Below are 19732 nucleotides of genomic sequence, written 5' to 3' on the forward strand. Positions count from 1 at the left end.
ATACCCCAAATACATAGCAATCTTCAAAGAAATTATATAATAAATCTTAATACATAAATTATATTAATTAAAAAAAAATAGATGAATACATCCATGGCATATAGCGAGACAGTGAATATAGTGAAATACATATAATATAGCGGGATACATTGAAATAAAATGAAAAAAAAGACAGTGAATACAATGAAATTCATGGAATACAACGAAATACATTGAATTACAATGAAAAAAACGACAATGAATACAATGAAAATACAGCGTGATACATTGAAAATACATTAAAATATATTAACAGAAAATCAAGTTGCTCAGCCCCAAACTCCGTCGTCTTTGTTCAAGAACAAATCCTAATTTCTGGCGATTACGTCGTCGAGCAACGAAATAATCCACCTAGTATCCGGTCTACTATATCGTCTTCCGAGGGTATTATCAGAGGGTGCTGCCTCTCTTTTATCGAAATTAGAAAATGCACAGCAGATGTTTGAGGATCTTGCAGCATCACTCACAGACCGCATTCGCGAAAGAAACAATTCGCAAGTTTTACCAATTAGTCACGTTGCAGTTGATGAAGATAATTCTTTGAGAAGAGATGCTGCTATCATACGATCAGAACGTCATACTCTGGATTCAATTGTGGAGACAAGCTCTGCTACGTCATCTGTTCCTTCCTCTGGGATGTATCAAAGTAGAGAGAGAAAGAAAATAGTGTAACTGATTAGCTTATTTAGTGGCTTAGAGCTAGGAGGTAACCAAAATTAAATATTTTGCTATAAACCTTAAAAGGTATCTATAGAATATTATTTTTTTAAATGGTATTTATTTAAAATAAATAAGGTGTTAACCTTTGCTATAGGAGGTAAAAATTCCCTTTTTAAATGGACATATGAGCCAAACCAAAACTAAAATGAAATTAGTTGGACACAAATTTAGTGAGGCGTCCCCCTCACAGCAAGTATGCAATATCTATACGTCACTATCATTTAACAGAATTTTATCCTATCAAGTCACTAACATAAATGACTTTTAAGTGACATAATAGCATAATTTTTTTTTTTACTATCTATGTGTAGAAGTTAAACCCTAACAACTGCTCCTTTCGTCCACTTTTACTTGTCCACTATGAATATTGCACACCCTTAAGAAATAACAAATGAAGTGCATAATTTACCATAGTACCCATAATAATGATAATATTTTAAGAAGTCCTGAAAATAATTTGTTAAATGAGTAATTAATTGTAAGAGCAAAACATGAAAAAAAAAAATATAGTCTTCTCTTGATTAACTAAAATTGACAAGTAAAAGGGAATATATATTTACTGTAATGAACAAGTAAAAGTGAATGGAGGAAGTATGTCTCGATCACAAACGAGGCTAACTGGTATTGATGCAAAATTTTAGCTAAAATTATGAGAAACTCGATAATCCGAAGTGAAAGTACACGATGTTTGCAGCAAATTGGAGGGCATTAATGCATTACAAATTTGAAGGCTAGAGCCTAGAGGACAAAAAACTAAGGAGTCCAAATACAAATCCTCCCTCGAAAGATTAAGAGAAACCAAATAAACGAAGCACATTCTATTTAGCCGGCTTCAATAGTCAAAGCTATTTGCTGGTTTACAGTCGCAAGTTTCATTCAGCTTTTCCTTCTAAAATCCGTGTGCAGCTTAATCACTTGATACTACACAAGCTACATAGCTAAATATAAGCTGGACCAACCAGTCTCCAATCTTCTCTAGCACTCTAATTTACATCCCAGATGAAACATCAAAGACACATTTGAACGTAATAGCATTGGCCGTCCCGTTTCCGCCACAGTGTGGTGCAGCTACAACAGGCTGTTCCGAATAAAAGACCGGAATCCAGCTCTACCCTATATAACGTTAATTAGAGAAGCTGTAAAAACCCTACTGCTCTCGTATGGCTATATATACCAAATAGAAGAAATGCAGTAGCAATATATTTGATTAATCAGCAACCCAGGGCCCAAGCGCCTACAATGTATTTTAGTGTTCCCTTTAAACATGTATACCATTCCCCTTGCTATAAATGCCATCTAACGATCCATTAGCCAGCTTTGACCCATTGACATATCGATGCGATTTTAGTCCTGACGTACCATTGCTCAACCCCCATGTCTTGGGAACATCCTTCTTCAAAAAAGTTTCGAGCTGCCCAGTTGCTGCGGCTATAAGCCCTGTTTAGGAAAACAAAAACAAGATTATAAAGGGACTAACACAACTTTATCAAAATAACGTGAAATGCCAGACATATCTATAAGCCCAGGATCCAAATTCGTAAAAAGAATTTATTTATTTGGCTCCTTGTCCCCAGTTATCTGAAACGGGAGAAATACCTAAGAAGAGGGCAGAAGGTTTTCCTGGCCTTGATTTAAATTCTGGATGAAATTGTACTCCAACAAAGTAAGGATGATTCGGCAGCTCCACAATCTGCAGAGGAAAGCGTCACATAAGATCAACCAACCACAGCAACATATAACTAACAAGCACGATTGCTTAACTTAATGGTTTAAGATGTTAACCTCCATACGGCGACCACTTTCATCTTTGCCAGTGAAAGAAAGACCAGCATTTTCAAGTTGTTGCACCATATCAGGATTCACCTAGCATGAGACAAGCTCTTTAGTCGTAAAGTCCACATAACAGTGTGGTCCACATGTAATTCTTGAAGTCCTTACAAAAAAGTGTGTACCTCATATCTGTGTCGATGCCTTTCATCTACAAAGCTCTGGTTGCCATATCTGACACAACAGATAAGCTTATTCAGTTGGAGATAGCAATAGGTAAAATTCCACCATATGAGGTTTAGATGAAATATAGTAAATCTAATATTGTGGACAAATGATGCTGATCTTCCGCACCTCCACCTCCACCCACAACTTAAGTAAGGGAAGAAAAGAAACTACTTCCTAGGAGACAGATTCCTAAGAAATGTATGGGTAAGCAGAACTGTGTCCCATCTAGAAGAGAACATAAATTTGATACCAGCAATGGAACAGACACAATCATCAGTATGTTAAGGGATTCTTTGTGGTACTAACTATCTTGCATTTATACGACTAAATCATATTAAATAGTTGTGTAACCAGAATTTCGTCATTATTTCACTTTAAAAGTTCCGCTCATCCTACGTAATGAGGATGGAGAGAAGGAAGCACTTACAATTTTGCAGATTTACAGTCAGCAACTTGAAAATATGTTCTCCTAGATCCAAGACGCATGGTACCACCCATATGAGTTTTTGAACCCTGTGATCATGGCAAACGAATTAGAACTGTGTACTACTAAAACAAAACTACAAACACAGGACAATCATGAGGGGCAAAGGCGATAAAGGGAAAGTAATCTTAACCTCCGGCATAAAAATAACACAAGGATTCTGAGTGTTGGGATCAAATTCTGTACTGTTTGCATCTAGCAATCCAAGAATGGATCGAGCAAACTCAATAACAGCAATTTGCATTCCTAGACATATCCCAAGGAAAGGAATCCTGTTTTCACGGGCATATCTAGCAGCGAGGATTTTACCCTCCACACCTCTGTCACCAAATCCTCCAGGAACTAGGATAGCATCTGCCCCCTGCAAGGTGTAGATCCAACAAGTCAGAAACAATAGAATACAAGATAAAGCAGGGATATAAAAGAGCCTAATTTGGCCAACATGATGTTGCAGAGTAAAACCATACAAACCTTCAACAACTTCCAAGCATTTTTGTAATTCTCAAGATTCTGCTAGTAAAAATATCAGTCAGATTAAGAAAAGCAAGATAGGTAAGCAAGTGAACATAGTGGTGGCAAAATACCTCTTTGGCAGTTTCACACTCAAGGTCACTGGCTGCAATCCAATCTATACAAAGTTTCCTGTGGCAAGGTACGGAGGCATGCACAAGAGCCTAAAAATAACTCACAAAGTTTTAGATACTGAAAATAGAGAGGGAAAAAAATATATCAATAGATAGTTCCCAACTATATTAGGGTAAAAAATAGAGATGAAAATAAATTAGGTTAAACGGCACAATATCCCCATGAAACAAAAAAAGAGAAAAGAGGGGGAGGGGGGGCTCAAAATGACATGGAGCATCCACATATTCTCCAAATCTAGTAGAGGAATCTATTGCTTAATTATACGTACTCGATAAAAACTGTTATGCATGCTAATCGGTTTTTCAAATGTTAACTATATCAAACAACTAACAATTACATGAGAAGGTGGAAGTTCAAATACAAACAAAAGAAGCTCCTCTGTATATTTGGCTGGATAACAGGCTAGAGTATAATCACCTTCAGTACAGAGAGGTAAGCATCTGAAAGCCCTGTGTACTTTCCTACCATGGCCACCCTCACCTGTAAATTCAGATGAAACAGTTATGGAAGATGTGATGCAAGTTGAGAGACTAATTCAGAAAACGAAAAAATATTATATATTTCATAGAACCTACAGGCTCATGTAATTTGTCACAGAGTTCGGCCCGAGATGTCCATTCTCCCAAGGCAGGCTCTCGTGCAACGCTGAAAGTGACATAATAAATTCAATACCACACAAGAAATGGCACAAAATCATGACGCATGAAAATGGGAATCAAATACTCGTTGTCATCAACAGAAATAAGTTAAAGCTTATCAGACATACCCTTTAAGGTTCAGGACTCTTAGAATTGCTTCGTGTGCCTTTTGATCCTAAATACACAAAATAGTTCCTTTAAAGCTTACAGTGAAGATGTTACACAGACAAAAAAGAAATAGAAGTGTGCGCAAAAAACTTACTCTTAAAAGCAAAGGAATGCGCCAAATATTTGAGACGTCGTAAAGAGTAATAATGTTATCTACCTGCAATGCAAGGAATATAGAACCTGAGCACTAGGAATTTTGAGAGTTGATGGCCTAAACAAGATTAACTGTACAAAAATAAAGTAAGATCATTTAGTCATAATACCGGAACATGGCAAAAGCGGGAAATTTTCTCCATGACATTCTCATCAAGTTCCTGAATAAAGAAAATAACTTCACAATCTGAACTTGATAAACATAGAGATATGTGGACCGGGGGGGGGCGGGGGGGGGGGGGGGGGGGAAGAGAGAGAGACCGTTGTGCTCCGGCATGCTAAAATGTTGGGAGTCAATCCCAGGCTTCTCAAACCTCTAACACTGTGCTGAGTAGGTTTTGTTTTCTGAATTTTAAAAATGATAAAGTAATCAATCTGAGTGAATACTTTGATATAAGATATCCATCCACATGACCAAAAAACAAATTTACTATATATTACCTGTTCACCAACTACACTCAAGACAGGCACAAGGCTGACATGTATCAAGCAAAAATTACCAGCACCTAACAAGCAAAAGTTTTTGAAAAGATGTTAGTTGCACTTAAATTCAAAAGGTAGTAGTTAGCTCAAGATTTGCACATCATAGAGCACAAATGACAGTTATATCATTTGGTTGTCACGAATTCAAGTTTAGACATGTAAACCTTACCCACACGATACGAAAATTGTCCTAACGCTTCGATAAATGGCATTGATTCAATATCTCCTGCATTATGGGATAAATTACTTTTAGGAAAACACACATCATTTGCCAACTTATCCTGCTCATGTGAAAATTCAGTTAAGTATACCTATTGTGCCACCCAGTTCTATGACACAAACATCTGGTGGACCCTCCTTGCCATCAACTGGTATGACCGCAACACGTTCAATCCACTCTTGAATGGCATCTGTAATGTGAGGGACAACCTAAACAAGTGACAGACTGTAAGAGCATAAATATTGGAAGAAATGACTCTTACGTAATTCTATGGAAAGGTGGTAAACCTGAACAGTTTTTCCCAAATAATCTCCTCTTCTCTCCTTATCAATAACAGACTGCAAAACCAAAAATAACAAAGCACTTTCTCAGTTAAAATTTTCCACTATAACCTTTGAATTTCACCAAGCATATAACAATAATCTGATAGGGAATTTTCAGAGGACGTGCCTGGTAAATTTTTCCAGTAGTTATATTGTTGTCGCGGGTTAACTTAATATCTAAAAAACGCTCATAGTTTCCTAGGTCCAGGTCCACCTACAAGAGATGAAGAAATATTGATATTAGTGATATACACACAAACAGTTTGCACTTTATCTTTGCTGAAAATAAAAGGAACAATCTAAAAACTTTAACTTTTACAGGAAAAACAGGAAATAATGACAAGCAGAAATATAGACCAGATTTTTAACTTTTTAATTTTAAAGTTTTGCTTTGAACAAGCAATAGTAAACTAACAGAAACCAAAGTATTGATCAACATTCAGCTAACAAAGTAACAAGTTTTAGCTTAAATCTTGAGAGTCCAAAACAATACAAGGAATCAGCTAACCACCTCCATACTTAAACATAAAGGAGAAACCAAAAATTATACTCCCTCTGTCTCATTTTATGCAGCTTATTTTCCTTTTTAGTTTAGCACAAAAAATATCAATTTTCTTTATTTACAGCTTGTTTGGCCAAGCTTCTTTTGAGCCAAAAATGCTTTTTTCTAAATTTAAAGTATTTGGCCAAGCTTTTAGAAGGAAAAAAAAGTGCTTTTGAATAGAAGTAGAAGCGGTTTTTTAGGAGTAGAAAAAAGAAACTTATCCTCAAACGGACTATTTGAGAAAAATAGTACTTTTTAAAATAAGCTGATTTTAGAAGCTTGGCCAAACGGGCTATTAGAATCAATTTAATTTTAAACTTTTCAATTTAATTTTAGTGAGAATATTTATGGACTGTTTTAGAGTTTTCAAGTTCCAAAAATCTTCTTTCTTTCCTTAAACTGTGTCCACTCAAGCTGCCACATAAAATGGGACGGAGGCCGGAGGGAGTACTATACATAAGAGATTCATAGCTAACCTCTCCACCATCATCCAAGACATATACTTCTCCATGCTCGAAAGGAGACATTGTGCCAGCATCAGTGTTCAAATAAGGATCTGAGCATGAAAAAGGAAGAGAAATGAACAGTAAGTAAGACAGTATATATACAATTCCTCCACCTCAATGGACTACAAACAAAAGACTAAAAAATGGAGGATCCATTTTCGTGAGAACCAAAGTTTCACCAAACTCGAGAGAGGAACACAGGAACTACAACTATACAAAAGAAAAAGAAAAAACAGAAAACTTTACCTGCTTAAAACAAAGAATGCTTCTTGAAATTGCTCTAATTTTTTCTTTTTTGAAAAAGATAAAGTTATCTGTAGGTTGACTTAAAAAACAATTTTGGCAATTTTCTTTTTTCCAATTGTTTTTAACAAATACCAACTTGAAGTTCTTTTTTTCGCAAGTCTTGACCAAAATATTCACTCCATGTTTAAAGTTTCCCGGTGTCTTATCGGCAGAGACAACAGTTTAATTGACTAGAGATTTATTGGAACAGCAAAAAGCAAAAGGAAAAGAGAAAAGGTTATACTATCCCTTTGCAAATCTGTGTAGAGAACACAGCATATTCTTCTATAATACAACTTTCATAAAGTCCAGATACTAGATAAGAGATTGACCAGAGAAACTATCAAAGACAATCTAAGATTTAGAGTCATTGTGTCCAGCTCTCAATTTTTTACGCAAACCTGAGACCTTTCAATTTCAAAAAAAAGCGGGACAAATGGGACACTGGATAAATCTGCCCACCAACCAGAGAACTCATGGTTTTTCTCCCATTAGGCACAACCTTCGTGCAGGACGACTTTCAACTTTTAAAAAAAATTGTTTTAAATATGCACATGAGTTCGAGCAAAAAGCAGTGAGTTTGGCCAAATCCACGGAGAATACACTATGCCCGCCCATGGAAAGAATAGCAAGAAAACGTTAAATATCCTTTCTTTGGTGCATTCTTGATTTCCATAACCAGAGAGGAGAAGAAACAGGCAAAAATAAAGAGAAAATGAGTTTGCAGAGACCAATCTTAATGGAAGTAACACGAAGACCGCAGGCCTTAAGAATAAGGCCAATACTGCTAGCAGTGACTCCTTTTCCGAGCCCGCTAACAACTCCACCTGTCACCAACACGTACTTCATGATCTCTGCTTCACCTCTTCAGGTATACAAGGAAAAAAGGACTCATTAGAAATCTTTGCACAAAAAGCAATGTTTGCTCTAAATGGTGATATAAACATTGTGTGTGGGGTGGCCAAATAAACAAGGCAAGATGTGGGAGGGGAACAAACTTTACCTACTAAGAAGAGAAAACACTTAGCCCAGGAATCTCTTTCCCCAAATTAACAAACACTAGTATGAATTAATCCAACCAACCTTATCCACTAAAAGGCGTTGTTTTTCATGTAACAGAGAAACAAGGAGGTGCAAAAAGCATGAAGCGAATAACACTACAGAGACAGAGGGAGAGAGGGAAAATATGAATGAGGGGAGAAGAGAATGGATGAGAGAATGGGAGGGGTGTGAAGAAGCAATGGCGGCTTTATATAGTAAAATATGAGGGCAAGGCAGGGAAGCGAAAGGAGAAAGTATATCGGCACCCTTTCTTCAAAATTCTTTAAACCTCCCCAAACCCTGCCTCCCCATTAAAAAAAAAAACATAAGCAAAAACAAAAAAGTAAAAGCAGAAGAGAGGGAAAAAGAAAAAGAGAAAATGGTTGTTATAAAAAGTGAAAATTGAGAAATGTTAGCATTCGCGAGCCGGGCCGGGCCGGGCCGGAACGGAGAAGATGTAGGCAAGAGAAAGAAGTGGAGTACCCAATGGACAATACCAATAAAATAAAGTTTAATTGAAAATATTAAATGCACTCCGACTTTCGCTCTCTTTCTTTAACTTTTTCAATATTTTTATACCATATCACTTATACTTGTTACCATGTTAATTCTATTATCTATACATGTGCATACACTATATTAAATAACGAAATATCGTTCATTTTTTTATCCTTTAAAAATAAATTTCACATTAAATAAAATTTTAATTTAAGTTATTTTTTTAATATTTAAAACTTTAAAAATTACTACAATATTATTTATTAAGTCATTCCTTATTTGAATTATGCATGAAATCCTAATATTTAGGATTTAATAAGAATACCATAAGAAAAGGAAAATATGTAAGAGATTCTCCAACAAAATAAACAATCCAATCACACAGCATATTGTCTTCGATGAAAATTATAGCTCCCGACAATAATGGTGTAACTTTGAAGTAATATTCGCTCTAAAAACAACTATATCATAGAAAAAAATTAATTGTAGTATAATATTTAGAGTTAAATAGGTATAAATGCGTATTTGAAACAATAAGGATACGATAGTACAAGATAATATTGTGTATTCTAAATGAACTTATCAATTATTTTTCTTGACTTTTCTTATTCTATCAAATGAGAACTCCCGATGTTTTTTTTTATATTTCTAAGTTATCTATTGTAAAATAGTAACTTAATACTGTTATTTTTAGACTTTACCCTATAGTTATCAATTTTTTTGAGCTACAGGGACAACCTCTTCATTCCTAAATCTCTAAAGAAATAAATCTTTTAATTTTCAATAGGTTTTATTTGACAAATCTTTACATAATCTTGATACCAATATTTATGCATTGCTTGCTTGTTTTTAATATTAGGTCACAGAAATAACAACACTATTTTATAAGATATTCCCACATAGGTTTTTAGAAATAAGAATAATGTATTTACGGATTTTTATAGAGAAGGATTTTTGTTAATGAGTTAGCTAAATGGGATCATTATTCATTATTTTCAAGAAATTTATTTTTTATTTTATAACCCACAGACATTGTGTAAATTTTATTTATATAATTTTTAAAATTATATATTTAATGATATGGGGTACACGCGCAAAGCGCGTAACGTAAGACTAGTAATTCATAATTATAGCAAAACCTATATTTATTAGCTAGTACTGTAAGTGTTCGTTTGGCTCAGGGGCAGATTTACATGAAGAAGTTGTGTGCTTAAGCACCCATTAACCTTAACTTAATGTAGGTATAATTCCACAGAAAACTTAAGAAAAGATATATAAAGCGTTAAAAAGCACCCAGGAAATAGAAATAGTGATGGGTGTTTAGTAAAGGGTGCTGAAAGTTTAAATACTGGTTAGGGGTGGAGGTTCGAAACTCCATCCAAGCGTAACACTTTTTTCAACCAAGCAAACTATTTCTTTTCCTTATACCCAAAGCTACTATCTTTCTTCTTTATATTTATTTTTAGACATTTTCTCAATTAGGTCTTCTTTTTTATTTTTCAAGCACACTTTCTTAACCCAATACTACTTTTTTTAATTTCTTTTTTGCTAACCTTTGTTTTTAGCTGTATGTTTTTCTTTTAATTTACCTAATTCTCTATAGCAAAGGGAAAAAAATCATCTTAAAAAAAGATCCCAAAGTTCGATCCATTTTAAAGATTAACAGTTCTCCAGAAAGGTAAAATCCACCAATTATTTTTTTTGGCCAATTGCATTTTCATCACAGATTTACGGTGTCCATAATATTAAAATATGGGTTTTCTTCTTAACTTTTTTCACCCACGTGTTCAACTAGTTGTGTTTACGTTAAAACAATTTAAGCACCAACAAATTCAAAATTCTATTTCCGCCACTGATAGTTCAATGACTTGTTATGTCCCGATCCGGATTATTTATACGGTAATTAATAATGTATGAGTTGTTATATTATGAATAATATTAGTACTGAATTTGTTATATGGGGATATCTTTGTCTTTAGTTACTCTTATTTTCGGGCACAATCATTGAACCGAAAGAATTAGAAGCCACGGGGTTAAATGCTGAAGAACCTAAAATAATCATATTCTTATTGAATAGGAAGGCATACATGGATTTGAGACTCGGCCCCAAACTCAAAGGTAAGTCAACGAAATTTTTACGAGCTAATGCAAATTATTTTGCTTGCTTCTATGTTGACATGATAGGTCTACAACCAACGATAATGATCCACAAACTCAATATTAACCCGCGTTATACGACAGTCAAGCTAAAAAAAATGGGGGAGAGTTCGTTCCATTCCTAAGTCAAATAATAGAAGATGAAGTTACTAATCCCCTGAATATCGGTTTAGTTCAGGAAGTCAAATCATCAGAACCGACAAGTTAATATCAACCTACCATGGCTTTTGAAACTCCAAGGTGGAGGATGGATACTGAAATACCAAGTTGTCTCGGAGATCTCGGTAAGTGGAGCCGTAATTTGAGAAGACAAAGGGCTCGAGTTAGTCCGTGGACTCGAAACAAAAATGTTGAGTAATCAAATCCAATGAACAATGCAACTCCAGAAATTCGAATACAACTTCACCTACAAAAAGTCACCGATCTTTTCGTGGAGTTATGGAAGTGGAAATAAATCGAATACCCCGAGAAGAGAGCGGAAAGTAATACAAGATTCCACATAAATTAAATGTCAGAAAACAAAGTGACTATAGTTCCCAGGACAACCTAGAGACTCTGAACCTTATATACCATCGAATCTTCCGGCACCGAAGGGTCCAAACTAGGCATCATGCTTATCATTCCCACTGGAGAAGTATTTTGCCAAAGCATTAAATATCATTTTATAACTAACAATGCAGCAGAGTATGAGGCTTAGCATGGAAGTCACAATAGTTCTGGCATAGTAAGCTAGAAGATGACCAATCTCGCCCCATTGGTGTCGAGTCCATTGTGAGAGGAGCTTAAGGACGTTAAGGCATTCTCAGGGGTGAACCCACAGGGCAGGGGAGAGGTTGCTTCCTAAAAAGAATCGGGGTTGGATCCTTGCCTTTGATTCCTTACCCATAGCATAAGATAAAGAAAGGGTGCGTGTTTCAACATCCCGAGATTTCGTAACGAGTAGATACTTCCGCAGGAGCATAATCTATTTTCTGGTTAAATACATTACGAGATGTTTTTCCATACTTTTCGCATTCAGTTCTAGCTATTTGTGCACCTTCAAATCGACCTGAACAACGTATACAGATCCTCTGCACCCCAAACTGCTATCGAATTAGCTCTTGGGGATATCATAAGTAAGAAGGAAACTAATGCTGGAGGAAGTGAATCAATCATAAGAGGTTGTTAAAAAAGGTCTGTGTCACGACCCTGGTTCGCCCTCTATGAACCATCGTGACGGCACCTAGTCTCTACGACTAGGTAAGCCTAATTTGCGGAAGGAAATAAAATTTGCGGAAGTAAAACCATTTAAAACAGGAATAAAGAAATAAATAGCGTTTAAATGTGCCGCTCGGCATACACAATTTTTAACTCTCAAAAACCAAAACATAAATCCAAGACCCGGAAACCCATGAATCACAAGCTAAGAAATACTACATAGCTCTAACTCCAGAATGTCTAACAAGAATTGAAATACAGAAGGGGCTAATACTAAACAACAAGAATAGAAAGAGACTCCTCGGTCTACGGACGCGGCAGATACACCTCGAAGTCGCTATAGTAGTCGCCTCGCCTCAGGGGTAATAGGACTGAGTCGAAGTACCTGGATCTGCACATGAAAAACATGCGTAGGAAGGGCATGAGTACACCACAACGCTACTCAGTATGTGTCAAGCCTAACCTCGGTTGGGTATTGACGAGGAAGTTCAGGGCTCTAGTGAGGTTAAATAGAATACAAAAAGTGCAACAGCATAAATAAGAACAGTATAAATAAGTGCAGCATTGAAGGTATCACAGGACATCGAGAATAATGACAACTAAAACATAAACAAGAATCACAGCAAAACCAGTACAGCTCAATGCAGAAGTAACAGTCGGGGGATCTACCAGGATACCGTCCTGTAGTCCCCAAGTGTAAATATTCAGTGGATCTCCCGGGTGCAGTACCGTAGTCCAACTCATAAAGGCACGGGGATCTACCGGAATTCCACATCCGTAGTCCCAAATATAAATACTCAGTACTGAGGGAATCTACCGGGTGCAATCCCGTAGTTCCAATGTAAAAGTGCAAGGGGATCTCCAGGAATGCAATTCCGTAGTCCCAAAGTAAACATACAGGGGAACTCCCGGGATACCGTCCCGTAGTCCCAAAGTAAATACACAGCAGCAACCAGAACTCAACACAATCAATTTCATACCAAGGTAAAGCCGATAATTCTAACCTAGCATGCTTCACGTAATACAAATAAGGCAGTTAAAGCAATTAGAGCAAATTTAGTCAATTATACATGCTTCTCTAGAAACAACAGGCTTAATTTCCAAATAGCGTAAGCAAGAAAAGGAAGAACACAATTTAAGGCTATTTTTAATGAAAAATCGGATTTCCAACAATTTGCACAAGTACGCACTCGTCAACTCACGTACAAGGCATTTCAATTATCACAATATCAATCCTAAGGGGAAAAGTCCCCCACACAAGGTTAGACAAGCCACTTACCTCGAACCGGCTCAATTATCAACCTGAAACCACGTTCTTGCCACGAGTATTCATCTCCAAATGGCCCAAATCTATTCAATTAAATTTCATAATGTAAATAACACTTTAAGTAATACAATTAAATTCTAAGCTAATACGCGAAATTAGGTAAAATGACCAAAACACCCCTCGGGCCCACCTCTCGGAACCGGGTGAAATTTATATTTCCAGAATCCTCACACTCTCAGGAGTTCATGCATACCAAAATTACCAAAATCGGACCTCAAATGGTCCATCAAATCCTCAATCAAAGGTCTCCAATATTAAGCCCTAGTTTCCCAAATTTTTCACCCTTAATTTCCATAATTTCTAGCTCTAATCCGTGAAATAATGACATAGGAACGAGATTTAAGTCCAAATTCCTTACCTCAATGAAGTTCCCCTAAAATCCCTCTTTCAAATCGCCCAAAAAGCTCCAAAGCCGAGATAAAAATGGTGGAAATAACCCCAAGGTTGCGAAACCCCTTTTAAATCAATCTGTCCAGCAGTTTCCGCATCTGGGGCCTGTGGACCGCTTCTGCGGTTCCGCATATGCGGCCTCATAACCGCTTCTGCGGTTCTTCACTTAACGGACCAAATCGCACCTGTGCTCAACATTCCGCACCTGCGGCTTCGCAGGTGCAGTCCCATAACCGCATCTGCGGTCCCCTGACAATTCCTCAATAATCCGCTTCTGCGTCTCCCTTCCGCATGTGAAGCATCGCACCTGCGGTTCCCAAACCACTGGTGCAGAAATACCAGAAGCAGCAAAGTTCAGCAGCTGTACACACACCTCAAACTCCCCGTAACCATCTGAAATCATCCCGAGGCCCCCGGGACCTCAATCAAAGGCACCAACAAGTCTAATACCACTGTCCAAACCTGTACCAATCCTTAAATCACCTAAAACACCATCGAAACCTCAAATTAACCATGGATTCAAGCCTAAGAACTCCAAATTTTCCCAAAATACGTTTTTGATCAAAAAGTCTATCAAATCTCATCCGAATGACCTGAAATTTTGCACACGCGTCACATTCAACACTACGAAGCTACTCCAACTTTCGGAATTCCATTCCGACCCTCGGATCAAAATCTCACTATCGAACCGGAAACTTCAAAAATCTAACTTCGGCATTTCAAGCCTAAATTAGCTACGGACCTCCAAAACACAATCCGACCACGCCCCTAAACCCGAAATCACCCAACGGAGCTAACGGAACCAGCAGATTTCCATTTCGAGGCCGTCTTCACACAGTTCCGACTACGGTCAACTTTCCAACATTTAAGCTCTCATTTAGGGACTAAGTGTCCCAAAACTCTTCGAAATTCAAAATCGACCATCCCGACAATTCAAAATAGCAGAAATAAACACGGGGAAAGCAGTAAATAGGGGATCGGGACGTAAATTCTAAAAACGACCGGCCGGGTCGTTACATCGTCCCACACTTAAATATTCGTTCGTCCTCGAACTAGCATAGAGACATACCTGAAATAGTGAAAAGATGAGGATAACGGCTGCGCATATCCTGCTCGGTCTCCCAGGTCGCGATGTGAACTGAGTACCTCTGTCTGAAATGATGGAAACTGGAATACCATGCAGACGGACGATCTCCCGGATATAAATCTCCGCAAACCGCTAAGAAGAATATGTAGTACACACAGGGATGAAATGCGCGGACTTGGTTAGTCGATCCACAATAACCCAAATGGCACCAAACTTCCTCAAAGTCTGTGGGAGCCCAGATACGAAGTCCATGGTGATCCGCTCCCACTTCCACTCCGGAATCTCTATCTACTGAAGTAATCCACCCGGTCTCTAGTGCTCATACTTCACCTGCTGACAATTAAGGCACCGAGCTACAAACCCAACTATATCTTTCTTCATCCGCCTCCACCAGTAGTGTTGCCTTAAATCCTCATACATCTTCGTGGCACCCGGATGAATGGAATACCGCGAACTATGGGCCTCCTCTAGAATCAACTCCCGAAGCCCATCAACATTGGGTACACAAACTCGATCCTGCATCCTCAATACTCCGTCATCACCAATAGTCACATCTCGAGCATTGCCATCCAACACTTTGTCCTTGAGGAGAAGCAAATGAGGATCATCAAACTGACGCTCCCGGATACGGTCAAACAAGGAAAACCGAGAGACCATGCAAGCTAGAACCCGACTGGGCTCCGAAAGATCCAATCTCACAAACTGGCTATCTAAGGCCTGAACATCCATCGCCATAGGCCTCTCTGCTGCTGGTAGATAAGCCAAACTCCCCAAACTCTCTGCCCGGCGGCTCAAAGCATCGGCCACCACATTGGCCTTGCGCGGGTGATACAAGATAGTGATGTCATAATCCTTCAGCAGCTCTAGCCATCTCCTCTGACGCAAATTAAGGTCCTTCTGCTTGAACATATGCTGCAAACTCCGGTGATCAGTATATATCTCACAAGGCACGCCGTACAAATAATGGCGCCAGATCTTCAAGGCGTGAACAATGGCAGCTAACTCAAGATCATGGATAGGGTAATTCTTCTCATGTATCTTCAACTGTCTGGACGCATAGGCAATCACCCTACCGTCCTGCATCAATACCGCTCCAAGGCCAACTCTCGAGGCATCACAATAGACAGTATAAGACCCCGAACAGGTAGGCAATATCAAAACTAGGGCTATAGTCAAAGCTGTCTTGAGCTTCTGAAAGCTCTCCTCGCACTCTTCCGTCCACTGGAGCGGAGCACCCTTCTGGGTCAGTCTGGTCATAGGTGTTGCAATAGATGAAAACCCCTGAACAAATCGACGGTAATAACCCGCCAAGCCAAGAAAACTGCGGATCTCTATAGCTGAGGATGGTCTGGGCCAACTCTGCACGGCCTCTACTTTCTTCGGATCCACCTGAATACCCTCTCTCGAGACCACGTGACCCAAGAACGCAACGAAATCCAACCAAAACTCACATTTCGAGAACTTAGCATACAGCTTTTGTTCTCTCAAGGTCTGGAGCACTGTCCTCAGGTGCTGCTCATGATCCTCCCGACTCCGGGAGTATACCAGAATGACATCAATAAAAATAATCACGAATGAATCAAGATATGGTCGGAAAACACTGTGCATCAGGTGCATGAAGGCTGCTGGGGCATTAGTCAGCCCAAATGACATAACAAGGAACTCGTAATGACCATACCGAGTCCTGAAGCCAGTCTTCGGGATATCGGGCTCCCGAATCTTCAACTGATGATAGCCTGAACGCAAGTCGATCTTAGAAAACACACAAGCACCCTGTAGCTGATCAAACAGGTCATCAATACGAGGCAAAGGATAACGATTCTTCACTGTCACCTTGTTCAACTGGCAATAATCAATACACATACGCATAGAACCATCCTTCTTCTTCACAAATAAGACAGGAGCACCCCAAGGTGATACACTGGGCCGAATGAAACCCTTATCAAGTAATTCCTGCAACTGCTCCTTCAACTCAAGAGGAGCCATACGGTACGGAGGGATAAAAATAGGCTGAGTGCCCGGCAATAGATCAATGCCAAAATCAATATCTCTATCGGGCGGCATGCCCGGAAGATCAGCTGGAAACACATCAGGGAAATCCCGTACTACTGGGACTGAATCAACAGAAGGAGTATCCATACTGACTATCACGCCCCAACCTCGGGAGGCGCGACCGGCGCTTAATCGAGTGAACCCAACTAAGCAAGCCTTATTGACACTTTCTACCCAACTCAATATGATTAAGGAAATCCGGCTTTCGATTATTTAGACAACAGAAAACATGAACATTCAATGTTAGTTCATTTTTATATCACAATTCTTAAATCGTGGTTAAGTTTCCAAGATGTTATACAGTCATTGCTTAGACGAACTAGAGAATAGAGTTCTACACAGATCATTAACCCATCCAGTACCCATACATAACCCACACATTGTCTACAGAGCCTCTATGGATACAAAAGACGTAATATGACAACACCGGCAACAAGGCCTCGGCTATACCTCAAAAGTGAAAGTCTACAACAAAAGATGAACAACATAACCCCTTTGAATGGAAAAGGGACTCACCAAGTCTTCGGGAGGAGGGCACTCCGCTATGCGCGATCGGCACTGTCCGCTATAGAACCACCTACATTCATTTAAAAATGTAGCACCCCCGGCAAAAGGCACGTTAGTACCATGGAATAGTACTAGTATGTATAACTAAACACCATCTAGTTAGAAAGAACTATACAAGAATGCGAATTCACAAGTATAACTCAAAACTTCAAACGATCACCACATTATCAATCAAAAGAATCGTACGGCTGTCACATTGTTTTTCCGTAGCTTTTAGTTTGGGGCATTCCATGCTATTCATCATTTATTTCCAATACCACTGCTATCTTGGGCGGAGTCCGATCTCGACCCGATCGGCTAGGTTGCCTAATTTGAGACATACACTTCAATCACAATCTCATTTTCCCTTTTTCCGGAATTCATTCATAATACCACCGCTATCTTGAGCGGAGTCCGATCTCGGCCCGATCGGCTAGGCCGTCTTGCCAAGACGTTGTTCCCTTCTCATTAATCATTTTGTTTCACATATATCATTTCATAGGCACTTGAGGCCACAACTTATCACATCATTCTTGGCTCTAGGCTGCATTTTACATTATTCCCAATTTCAATATTAGCTTTGCCATTTAGGACAGTAGGTGCACACAAGAGCAATTTAAATTGTAAGCATGGATAAGACTTCACATAGATGGCACAATATATGCAGCTTCAATCTCGATTTAAGGTCTAAGCATTTCAATACATAATTCATACCTTTGCCCCTTTCAAGTTATCAAGATAGCACGTTGATCATGTTGAGACACATTTTTCACACATGTGAGGTTACAACACCAACTCATGTAAAATAACAAGCAATGCAACAATTCAACTTTAATCTTACCATGTTCATACAGTCACCAATGAAGCTCAATTTCTAAAAGATGGGGTTTTAGCCATACATACCTCAATATAGCTTTCCTTAATCCTTACAAAATTCCGGAACTCTTAGCACTTCGATCTATTGTATAAGAATTACAAATTGAAACGAGAATTAGAGACGAGGTTAAGATTCTAGCTCGTTTGAGCATATTATCAAACACTAAAGGTGCATTGTGATCTTAGGTCCTTTTTGAAAGACATTTCTTCAATGATATACCCCAATTGTTGTCTCTTTAGTTCTCATCCTCCCCATACCCCATTATCTCTTATGCATGCAAAGTTATTAGCCCTTTTTACCCCAGAACTCAATTGTTAACCACTTATCTTAAATAGGAATTTCGAAATTACAGATTATGGAACAGTTCTTACCTTTTTTAGAGTGAAGAACTAGCAACTCTCCTGACAATCTTCAAGATTTTGGGGTAAGAGTTGGGTGGGGATTAGATGAAGGTCACTCCTTCTCTTTCTAGAACTCCTCTCCTCACTCTATTTTCTGTAAAAAATAACATAGAGAAGGTCGGATGGGGTGTTTTTAATGGGATGGGGTCGTGTTTTAAAAATTAGAAAATAGGAGCCCGACTGAAATCTGCGATCGCAAAGCTGACATGCGGCCCGTAGAATGGACCGCAAAAAACTCCCCAAAACCTGAAGACACGGTTTGGGTATGCGACAGAAATGCGGTCCGCATACCCATTCTGCGGTCGCATAATGCACCGCAGAACTGCCCCTTACAAAATCCCAAGGGGGATTATGCGATGACAATGCGGCCCGCATATCGATTATGCGATCGCATAATTGACCACATAGTTGACCTCAAATTTGACCAACACACTTTTTCACTCTGCGGCTACTATGCGGTCCGCATAGCTGTTATGCGACCGCATTCTTGACCGCATAATCGCACTTTTTTGGAAAACATTATTCCTTGCCTTTTTAATGCATAGATCAGTCCAAAGGGTCCGACTACGGTCAACTTTTCAACACTTAAGCTCTCATTTAGGGACTAAGTATCCCAAAACTCAGCGAAATTCAAAGCCGACTATCCCGGCAATTCAAAATAGCAGAAATAAACACGGGGAAAGCAGCAAATAGGGGATCGGGGCGTAAATTCTAAAAACGACCAGCCGGGTCGTTACAGTCTGTTGCTTGCCCGAGAGAATAAATGTGGAACCTAATAGAAATTACTACTAGTTGGACCAAAAAAAAAGATTTTTTCAAGCGATTGTGTGATAACTTTTTCTTCTTCTCAATCATTCAAGATATCATGTGAATTAATATAGTTGACTAACCAAGGAGCTAGGAGCGGAGAACATTAATTGAAAAGTAATTAGTTGTTGGTGATAAATCAGGTTCAA

General features: G+C 38.6%; 1 protein-coding gene across 2 annotated transcripts; it reads right to left on the reverse strand.

The window, feature by feature from the left end:
* Positions 1-1357: 1357 nt before the first annotated feature.
* Positions 1358-8469, reverse strand: LOC109237423 (CTP synthase-like). 2 transcript variants are annotated; one of them, XM_019403730.1, is made up of 22 exons: positions 8207-8469; positions 7935-8068; positions 6889-6968; positions 5996-6082; positions 5833-5883; positions 5637-5754; positions 5495-5551; positions 5284-5348; positions 5104-5187; positions 4953-5003; positions 4784-4846; positions 4650-4696; positions 4459-4528; positions 4301-4363; positions 3823-3912; positions 3710-3748; positions 3372-3599; positions 3182-3267; positions 2712-2760; positions 2542-2622; positions 2356-2449; positions 1358-2196 (listed from the first exon to the last, which is right to left on the reverse strand). In XM_019403730.1, exons 2-22 carry the CDS (start codon positions 8050-8052, stop codon positions 2018-2020), a joined length of 1800 nt encoding a protein of 599 aa, XP_019259275.1. In that variant the 5' UTR covers positions 8053-8068; positions 8207-8469; the 3' UTR covers positions 1358-2017. The 2 variants fall into 2 exon arrangements, with proteins under 2 accessions (XP_019259275.1, XP_019259276.1); XM_019403731.1 differs by lacking the exons at positions 7935-8068; positions 8207-8469 and adding an exon at positions 7612-7927.
* Between the last annotated feature and the right edge of the window lie 11263 nt (positions 8470-19732).

Source organism: Nicotiana attenuata, unplaced genomic scaffold (genome assembly GCF_001879085.1).
Source record: "Nicotiana attenuata strain UT unplaced genomic scaffold, NIATTr2, whole genome shotgun sequence".
NCBI classification, from domain to species: domain Eukaryota; kingdom Viridiplantae; phylum Streptophyta; class Magnoliopsida; order Solanales; family Solanaceae; genus Nicotiana; species Nicotiana attenuata.

Coding starts and splice junctions, on each gene's coding strand:
- LOC109237423 (XM_019403730.1), bottom strand. CDS start 8,052: ATGAAGTACGTGTTGGTGACAGGTGGAGTTGTTAGCGGGCTCGGAAAA. Junction 3,600..3,709: donor ATGCTTGGAAGTTGTTGAAG/GTTTGTATGGTT, acceptor TACACCTTGCAG/GGGGCAGATGCTATCCTAGT. Junction 2,197..2,355: donor ACCTTCTGCCCTCTTCTTAG/GTATTTCTCCCG, acceptor TTTCCTAAACAG/GGCTTATAGCCGCAGCAACT.